This window comes from Danio rerio, chromosome 2, assembly GCF_049306965.1.
Source record: "Danio rerio strain Tuebingen ecotype United States chromosome 2, GRCz12tu, whole genome shotgun sequence".
NCBI classification, from domain to species: Eukaryota; Metazoa; Chordata; class Actinopteri; order Cypriniformes; family Danionidae; genus Danio; species Danio rerio.
This window is the reverse complement of record NC_133177.1, coordinates 15,566,974-15,577,649: the sequence shown is the minus strand read 5'-3', so window position 1 is coordinate 15,577,649 and position 10,676 is coordinate 15,566,974. Positions and strand designations below refer to the sequence as shown.

The window sequence follows — 10,676 nt, the reverse complement described above, 5'->3', positions numbered from 1 at the left end:
GCATGAAATGTTGTCTAAAACAAAAAGAATGATGCATTTTAGTGGCTGGATCTGGTTTTATCACATTCTCCATTGAACGTTGAAAATGAGCTTTACTCAGCCAGCAGAGGTCAAAATAAGCAGTAATGCAAACTCAGTCAGAGACATAGATTTTCACTTGCAACTTGCTTTAACATGTTTAACAGTGCATGAAATGTTGTCTAAAACAAAAAAGAATGATGCATTTTAGTAGCTGGATCTGGTTTTATCACATTCTGTATTGGTCACTGTCACTGGCGTCACTGTCTCCGTTCGGTCACACACTGTGTGCTTGAAGTTTGGACTTGCTATTTACTCGCAATTTAAATCTTAATCATTAAATTCTTCCTCATTCGCTAAGTATTTGTCTCTCCTACTTAGAGTGACCAAACCCTTAATACATTTATACAAACAAAACTGCTTTAAAAACGGTCTGTCCCTCGAGCATCCGCCTGTTGTTTGTAGCTTTAGCCTGCTAGCGCCGCTGGTCAGCTAAAGCTACCGACCTCTTTAACCATACACTTTTGACTTACTGGCTTTGCTCTTTACCCCGTAAAATGTCGCTTCCGTCTCTGTCCTTGTGTGCAGGAGAAGCATCGATGGAGGCGTTGGAGCTGGAGCTGGAAGAAGTGGAGTCCCAGATCCGCGCGCTGGTGGTAAGACGGTCGCGGCAACAGGAACGGCTTCTCGTCGTACCTAATGCTAAGGCCGTCTCATCACCTAAGGTACGTGGAAATTACAACCACATCATTCCCTCTACCTCAACCCCGCGTCCTTCTCTGTCCAGGCCCAGCGCACCCGGGGCGCGGCTCAGCCAGGCGTCGTTCACGCCGACACCCGGCTACCACGGCGCCTGGGTGCAGCCGCGCAAGGTGCTTCCCAGATCCCGGGGCAGAACGTCTCCGCCTGTGTTCGAGATCTCCACGGAGAACCGCTTCTCCCCTCTCCGCGAGTCGGGTCCCGATGTGGCCATCATCGGTGACTCGATCGTTCGTCACGTCCGTGCCGCCTCCTCAAAAGGTAATAAAGTACGTACTTTCTGCTTTCCTGGTGCCCGTGTGAGAAATATTTCTACACAGATTCCAACCATCCTGGGCGCTGCCGAGAGCCCTGGTGCCGTTGTCCTCCACGTGGGGACAAACGACACCGGGCTCCGGCAGTCGGAGATCCTGAAGAAGGACTTCAGGAGCCTGATCGAGACGGTTCGACACACCTCGCCCGCCACGCAGATCATCGTTTCTGGGCCGCTTCCTACCTATTGCCGAGGAAATGAAAGGTTCAGTAGACTTTTAGCTTTGAATGAATGGCTAATAACATGGTGTAAAGAACAGAAATTGCTCTTTGCTAATAACTGGAATCTTTTCTGGGAGCGTCCTAGGCTCTTCCGTCCTGACGGCCTGCACCCCAGTCGAGCCGGAGCTGAACTCCTATCGGACAACATCTCCAGACTACTTCGCACCATCTGACTAGCAGGTAAAAATTCACAAAATTCACACTATAGCCACCTAGACTCTTGTTCACCCCACTTAAACATCAATAACGCATATCTGGCGAATCCTATAGAGACTGTGTCTGTTCCTCGTATTATTAGATTAAGAAATAAACGTACTGTGTGCTCCAGGAAAAATCTAGTAAGAATCAAACCAGAAAAACCAGTAGAAAGTGAAAATACAAATTTCGTAAAACTTGGTCTCCTAAACATCAGGTCACTTGCACCTAAAGCACTTATCATTAATGAAATAATAACAGAAAATAATCTTAATGCACTCTGTCTCACTGAAACCTGGCTGAAACAAAATGACTATATTAGCTTAAATGAAGCAACTCCTCCAGGATTCTTATATAAACATGAGGCTCGTCAAACTGGTCGTGGTGGTGGAGTTGCATCAATCTTTAGTGATTTCCTTAATATTAAACAGAGAAACGGACTTATGTTTAGCTCCTTTGAAGTATTATCGCTTAATGTTCAGCTTCCAGATACTATACAAAAACCTATGTTATCTCTCGCTTTAATCACCATATATAGACCCCCAGGACCCTATGTCAAATTTCTAAAAGAATTTTCTGATTTTATTTCTGACTTACAAGTCAAAACTGATGAAATGCTAATTGTAGGTGACTTTAACATCCACATAGATGACGCTAATGATACATTAGGGCTCGCGTTTATGGATTTAATACACTCACTTGGGATAAAGCAAAACGTTGTGGGTCCAACCCATCGCTTAAAGCATACATTAGATCTAATTCTGTCTTATGGAATCGAGGTTATTGACGTAGACATTATACCACAAAGTGATGATATTACAGATCACTACCTCTTACTATATAAGCTATGTTTACCTGAAATCAGCAAACCCGCTCCAATACTCCGCCCTAGTAGAACTATTGTTCCATCAACTAAAGATGAATTTATAAATAACTTACCTGATCTCTCTCTATTTCGTAATGCACCCGCAAACTCAAATGATCTTGATGTAGTAACCAGCAGTATGGATGCCATCTTTACTAGCACACTAAATACTGTGGCACCCATCAAATTAAAAAAGGCTAGAGAGATTAAAACTATACCATGGTATAATAGTCATACTCGTGCGCTCAAAACAGCAACCCGCGCCCTGGAACGTAAATGGAAAAAAACTAATTTAGAGGTCTTTAGAATTGCGTACAAAGACAGTATGTCCAGCTATAGGAGGGCTCTAAAATCTGCCAGGACCGAGCACCTGCGCAAACTGATAGAAAATAATCATAACAATCCTAGATTTTTATTTAACACCATCTCTAAATTAGCAAATAATCGGTCATCCTTGGAACAAACTACTCCACCGCAAATTAGTAGTGATGATTTCATGAATTTTTTCAGTAATAAAATAGAAGGCTTTAGACAGAAAATAGGAGATGCCAAACTTTCTGCACCGGCTTATACTCCAAATCCTGTAAATATTTCATTAAATCATAATAATAACCTACACTGCTTCAAAATCAAAGAACATGAAGAGTTAGTAAAAATTATAAATAGCTCTAAACCAGCTACGTGTATGCTGGACTCAATTCCAACAAAATTACTGAAAGAGCTGCTACCTGCTATAGGAGAACCTCTTCTTAACATTATCAACTCTTCTTTATCTATAGGCCATGTTCCAAACTCTTACAAGCTAGCTGTTATTAAGCCTATTATTAAGAAACCGCAACTAGACACCAACAACTTAGCTAACTATAGGCCTATTTCTAATCTTCCATTTATGTCTAAAATACTAGAAAAAGTTGTTTCCACTCAATTATGCTCTTATCTGCAGACGAACAATATTTTTGAAGTGTTTCAGTCAGGTTTTAGGGCTCACCACAGTACAGAAACCGCCTTACTGAAAATAACCAATGATTTACTCTTAGCTGCTGACCGAGGGTGCGTCTCGCTATTAGTTTTACTCGATCTTAGTGCGGCATTTGATACCATTGACCACAATATCCTCATAAATCGCTTAAAGTCTACAGGTGTCCAGGGACAGGCTCTACAATGGTTTAAGTCATACTTAACTGACCGCTACCAGTTTGTGAATCTTAATGGACAGCCTTCACAAATCTGCCCAGTAAAGTATGGGGTGCCTCAAGGATCAGTTTTAGGCCCTTTACTGTTTACAATTTACATGCTACCTCTGGGAGACATTATTAGAAGACATGGGATCAGCTTTCACTGCTATGCAGATGATACTCAATTATATATTTCCACTAAACCTGACGAGACGTCTGAACTTTCTAAACTAACTGAGTGTATCAAAGACATCAAAGACTGGATGACCAACAGTTTTCTTCTCTTAAACTCAGACAAAACAGAATTATTACTTATTGGGCCTAAATCTTGCACACAGCAGATCTCGCAACTCAATTTACAATTAGAGGGATACAAAGTTAGCTTTAGCTCTACTATAAAAGATTTGGGTGTCATATTAGACAGCAATCTAACTTTTAAAAACCATATATCCCATGTCACAAAAACTGCCTTCTTTCATCTGAGAAATATCGCTAAATTACGAAATATGATATCCATCTCAGATGCAGAAAAGCTAGTCCATGCTTTTATGACTTCGAGACTGGATTACTGTAATGCTCTATTTGCTGGCTGCCCAGCATCCTCTATTAACAAACTTCAATTAGTACAAAATGCAGCAGCCAGAGTTCTGACCAGGTCTAGAAAATATGATCATATAACCCCAATTTTATCCTCCTTACACTGGCTGCCTGTTAAATTTCGTATTGAATTTAAAATATTACTTCTCACCTATAAAGCTCTAAATAATCTAGCTCCTGTTTATCTAACCAACCTTCTGTCTCGCTACGAACCAACTCGTTCCTTAAGATCTTAAAATTCAGGGCTTCTGGTAGTACCTAGAATAGCAAAATCAAGTAAAGGAGGTCGAGCCTTCTCTTTCATGGCTCCTACACTCTGGAATAGCCTTCCTGGTAATGTCGGAGGCTCAGACACACTCTCCCAGTTCAAAACTAGATTAAAGACCTATCTGTTTAGTAAAGCATACACTCAATGCATCACCTAGCTGGTTCCACACAGGCTTCTGCATCTTGCTTATATACACTATGAACAGCAGCTACGCTAATTATTCTCTTTATTCTCTATTTTCACCTGGGGATACTCATCCCGAGGTCCTCAGATTAGGCGGAGTCACTGATTGGATCCAAGACCAGCGACGTGATGATCCCAAGGATTCCATATCCGGGACCAGGCCATATCCTGAGCTGCTGCTGCGCTGATGGTCGTGGGGAGTGGAGAACATGAGTCTGATTCCAGCGACGCTCCAGGGACAGACGAGTCTTCATTGAGGCCATCTTCCAGCATAAACCACGGCGAATGAAGTTCTGCACAAGACTTTTGGCCAGCGGAGAAATTAAAATGGTCGTGCCCAACTGAGTCTGGTTCTCTCAAGGTTTTTTTTCTTCACTCCCATCAGGTTTTTTTCACTCCCAAAAGTTTTTTTTCCCTCTCCGCTGTCGCCACTGCCTCGCATGGTTCAGGATTGGTAGAGCTGCGCATCGATGAATTTGCTCTTCAGTGTTTGAACTCTCAGTAATGATTAAATCACACTGAACTGAGCTAAACTGAACTGAACTGAACTTAAACACTAAAACCTGAACCACACTGTTCCAGTTACTATGACCATTTATGTGAAGCTGCTTTGACACAATCTACATTGAAAAAGCGCTATACAAATAAAGCTGAATTGAATTGAATTGAATTGGACGTTTAAAATGAGCTTTACTCAGCCAGAGTCATAGATTTTCACTTGCAACTTGCTTTAACATGTTTAACAGTGCATGAAATGTTGTCTAAAACAAAAAGAATGATGCATTTTAGTGGCTGGATCTGGTTTTATCACATTCTGAATTGAACGTTGAAAATGAGCTTTTCACAGCCAGCAGAGGTCAAAATAAGCAGTAATGCAAACTCAGTCATAGACATAGATTTTCACTTGCAACTTGCTTTAACATGTTTAACAGTGCATGAAATGTTGTCTAAAACAAAAAGAATGATGCATTTTAGTGGCTGGATCTGGTTTTATCACATTCTGAATTGAACGTTGAAAATGAGCTTTTCACAGCCAGCAGAGGTCAAAATAAGCAGTAATGCAAACTCAGTCAGAGACATAGATTTTCACTTGCAACTTGCTTTAACATGTTTAACAGTGCATGAAATGTTGTCTAAAACAAAAAGAATGATGCATTTTAGTGGCTGGATCTGGTTTCATCACATTCTGATTTGAACGTTGAAAATGAGCTTTTCTCAGCCAGCAGAGGTCAAAATAAGCAGTAATGCAAACTCAGTCAGAGACATAGATTTTCACTTGCGACTTGCTTTAACATGTTTAACAGTGCATGAAATGTTGTCTAAAACAAAAAGAATGATGCATTTTAGTAGCTGGATCTCAATTTATCACATTCTGCATTGGACGTTGAAAATGAGCTTTACTCAGCCAGTAGAGCTCAAAATAAGAAGTAATGCAAACTCAGTCAGAGACATAGATTTTCACTTGCAACTTTCTTAAACATATTTAACAGTGCATGAAATGTTGTCTAAAACAAAAAGAAAATGCTTTTTAGTGGCTGGATCTGGTTTTATCACATTCTGTATTGGACGTTGAAAATGAGCTTTACTCAGCCAGCAGAGGTCAAAATAAGCAGTAATGCAAACTCAGTCAGAGACATAGATTTTCACTTGCAACTTGCTTTAACATGTTTAACAGTGCATGAAATGTTGTCTAAAACAAAAAGAATGATGCATTTTAGTAGCTGGATCTGGTTTAATCACATTCTGCATTGGATGTTGAAAATGAGCTTTACTCAGCCAGCAGAGGTCAAAATAAGCAGTAATGCAAACTCAGTCAGAGACATAGATTTTTACTTGCAACTTGCTTTAACATGTTTAACAGTGCATGAAATGTCTAAAACAAAAAGAATGATGCTTTTTTGTGGCTGGATCTGGTTTTATCACATTCTGAATTGAACGTTGAAAATGAGCTGTTCTTAGCCAGCAGAGGTCAAAATAAGCAGTAATGCAAACTCAGTCAGAGACATAGATTTTCACTTGCAACTTTCTTAAACATATTTAACAGTGCATGAAATGTTGTCTATGGATCTGGTTTTATCACATTCTGAATTGAACGTTGAAAATGAGCTGTTCTCAGCCAGCAGAGGTCAAAATAAGCAGTAATGCAAACTCAGTCAGAGACATAGATTTTCACTTGCAACTTGCTTTAACATGTTTAACAGTGCATGAAATGTTGTCTAAAACAAAAAGAATGATGCATTTTAGTAGCTGGATCTGGTTTTATCACATTCTGCATTGGACGTTGAAAATGAGCTTTACTCAGCCAGCAGAGGTCAAAACAAGAAGTAATGCAAACTCAGTCAGAGACATAGATTTTCACTTGCAACTTTCTTAAACATATTTAACAGTGCATGAAATGTTGTCTAAAACAAAAAGAAAATGCTCTTTAGTGGCTGGATCTGGTTTTATTACATTCTGAATTGAAAGTTGAAAATGAGCTTTTCAGAGCCAGCAGAGGTCAAAATAAGCAGTAATGTAAACTCAGTCATAGACATAGATTTTCACTTACAACTTGCTTTAACATGTTTAACAGTGCATGAAATGTTGTCTAAAACAAAAAGAAAATGCCTTTTAGTGGCTGGATCTGGTTTTATCACATTCTGAATTGAACGTTGAAAATGAGCTTTTCAGAGCTAGCAGAGGTCAAAATAAGCAGTAATGCAAACTCAGTCATAGACATAGATTTTCACTTGCAACTTGCTTTAACATGTTTAACAGTGCATGAAATGTTGTCTAAAACAAAAAGAATGATGTATTTTAGTAGCTGGATCTGGTTTTATCACATTCTGTATTGGACGTTGAAAATGAGCTTTACTCAGCCAGCAGAGGTCAAAATAAGCAGTAATGCAAACTTAGTCATAGACATAGATTTTCACTTGCAACTTGCTTTAACATGTTTAACAGTGCATGAAATGTTGTCTAAAACAAAAAGAATGATGCATTTTAGTGGCTGGATCTGGTTTTATCACATTCTGAATTGAACGTTGAAAATGAGCTTTTCAGAGCCAGCAGAGGTCAAAATAAGCAGTAATGCAAACTCAGTCATAGACATAGATTTTCACTTGCAACTTGCTTTAACATGTTTAACAGTGCATGAAATGTTGTCTAAAACAAAAAGAATGATGCATTTTAGTAGCTGGATCTGGTTTTATCACATTCTGCATTGGACGTTGAAAATGAGCTTTACTCAGCCAGCAGAGGTCAAAACAAGAAGTAATGCAAACTCAGTCAGAGACATAGATTTTCACTTGCAACTTTCTTAAACATATTTAACAGTGCATGAAATGTTGTCTAAAACAAAAAGAAAATGCTCTTTAGTGGCTGGATCTGGTTTTATTACATTCTGAATTGAACATTGAAAATGAGCTTTTCAGAGCCAGCAGAGGTCAAAATAAGCAGTAATGCAAACTCAGTCATAGACATAGATTTTCACTTACAACTTGCTTTAACATGTTTAACAGTGCATGAAATGTTGTCTAAAACAAAAAGAAAATGCCTTTTAGTGGCTGGATCTGGTTTTATCACATTCTGAATTGAACGTTGAAAATGAGCTTTTCAGAGCTAGCAGAGGTCAAAATAAGCAGTAATGCAAACTCAGTCATAGACATAGATTTTCACTTGCAACTTGCTTTAACATGTTTAACAGTGCATGAAATGTTGTCTAAAACAAAAAGAATGATGTATTTTAGTAGCTGGATCTGGTTTTATCACATTCTGTATTGGACGTTGAAAATGAGCTTTACTCAGCCAGCAGAGGTCAAAATAAGCAGTAATGCAAACTTAGTCATAGACATAGATTTTCACTTGCAACTTGCTTTAACATGTTTAACAGTGCATGAAATGTTGTCTAAAACAAAAAGAATGATGCATTTTAGTGGCTGGATCTGGTTTTATCACATTCTGAATTGAACGTTGAAAATGAGCTTTTCAGAGCCAGCAGAGGTCAAAATAAGCAGTAATGCAAACTCAGTCATAGACATAGATTTTCACTTGCAACTTGCTTTAACATGTTTAACAGTGCATGAAATGTTGTCTAAAACAAAAAGAATGATGCATTTTAGTAGCTGGATCTGGTTTTATCACATTCTGCATTGGACGTTGAAAATGAGCTTTACTCAGCCAGCAGAGGTCAAAACAAGAAGTAATGCAAACTCAGTCAGAGACATAGATTTTCACTTGCAACTTTCTTAAACATATTTAACAGTGCATGAAATGTTGTCTAAAACAAAAAGAAAATGCTCTTTAGTGGCTGGATCTGGTTTTATTACATTCTGAATTGAACATTGAAAATGAGCTTTTCAGAGCCAGCAGAGGTCAAAATAAGCAGTAATGCAAACTCAGTCATAGACATAGATTTTCACTTACAACTTGCTTTAACATGTTTAACAGTGCATGAAATGTTGTCTAAAACAAAAAGAAAATGCCTTTTAGTGGCTGGATCTGGTTTTATCACATTCTGAATTGAACGTTGAAAATGAGCTTTTCAGAGCTAGCAGAGGTCAAAATAAGCAGTAATGCAAACTCAGTCATAGACATAGATTTTCACTTGCAACTTGCTTTAACATGTTTAACAGTGCATGAAATGTTGTCTAAAACAAAAAGAATGATGTATTTTAGTAGCTGGATCTGGTTTTATCACATTCTGTATTGGACGTTGAAAATGAGCTTTACTCAGCCAGCAGAGGTCAAAATAAGCAGTAATGCAAACTTAGTCATAGACATAGATTTTCACTTGCAACTTGCTTTAACATGTTTAACAGTGCATGAAATGTTGTCTAAAACAAAAAGAATGATGCATTTTAGTAGCTGGATCTCAATTTATCACATTCTGCATTGGACGTTGAAAATGAGCTTTACCCAGCCAGTAGAGCTCAAAATAAGAAGTAATGCAAACTCAGTCAGAGACATAGATTTTCACTTGCAACTTTCTTAAACATATTTAACAGTGCATGAAATGTTGTCTAAAACAAAAAGAAAATGCTTTTTAGTGGCTGGATCTGGTTTCATGACATTCTGAATTGAACGTTAAAAATTAGCTTTTCACAGCCAGCAGAGGTCAAAATAAGCAGTAATGCAAACTCAGTCATAGACATAGATTTTCACTTGCAACTTGCTTTAACATGTTTAACAGTGCATGAAATGTTGTCTAAAACAAAAAGAATGATGCATTTTAGTAGCTGGATCTGGTTTTATCACATTCTGCATTGGACAATGAAAATGAGCTTTACTCAGCCGGCAGAGGTCAAAATAAGCAGTAATGCAAACTCAGTCAGAGACATATATTTTCACTTGCAACTTGCTTTAACATGTTTAACAGTGCATGAAATGTTGTCTAAAACAAAAAGAATGATGCATTTTAGTGGCTGGATCTGGTTTTATCACATTCTGAATTGAACGTTCAAAATGAGCTTTTCTCAGCCAGCAGAGGTCAAAATAAGCAGTAATGCAAACTCAGTCAGAGACATAGATTTTCACTTGCAACTTGCTTTAACATGTTTAACAGTGCATGAATTGTTGTCTAAACAAAAAGAATGATGCATTTTTGTGGCTGGATCTGGTTTTATTACATTCTGAATTGAACGTTGAAAATGAGCTGTTCTCAGCCAGCAGAGGTCAAAATAAGCATTAATGCAAACTCAGTCAGAGACATAGATTTTCACTTGCAACTTGCTTTAACATGTTTAACAGTGCATGAAATGTTGTCTAAAACAAAAAGAAAATGCTTTTTAGTGGCTGGATCTGGTTTTATCACAATCTGAATTGAACGTTGAAAATGAGCTTTTCAGAGCCAGCAGAGGTCAAAATAAGCAGTAATGCAAACTCAGTCATAGACATAGATTTTCACTTGCAACTTGCTTTAACATGTTTAACAGTGCATGAAATGTTGTCTAAAACAAAAAGAATGATGCATTTTAGTGGCTGGATCTGGTTTTATCACATTCTGAATTGAACGTTGAAAATGAGCTTTTCAGAGCCAGCAGAGGTCAAAATAAGCAGTAATGCAAAACTCAGTCATAGACATAGATTTTCACTTGCAACTTGC

General features: G+C 38.2%; 1 protein-coding gene across 1 annotated transcript; it reads left to right on the top strand.

The window, feature by feature from the left end:
* The first annotated feature begins 268 nt into the window (after nucleotides 1-268).
* LOC141377913 (uncharacterized) lies at nucleotides 269-7,177 on the top strand. Its single transcript, XM_073923999.1, has 2 exons — nucleotides 269-449; nucleotides 607-7,177. The coding sequence occupies exon 2, from the start codon at nucleotides 618-620 to the stop codon at nucleotides 1,482-1,484; it is 867 nt and encodes a 288-aa protein (XP_073780100.1). The 5' UTR covers nucleotides 269-449; nucleotides 607-617; the 3' UTR covers nucleotides 1,485-7,177.
* Nucleotides 7,178-10,676: the final 3,499 nt, after the last annotated feature.

Coding starts and splice junctions, on each gene's coding strand:
- LOC141377913 (XM_073923999.1), top strand. CDS start 618: ATGGAGGCGTTGGAGCTGGAGCTGGAAGAAGTGGAGTCCCAGATCCGC.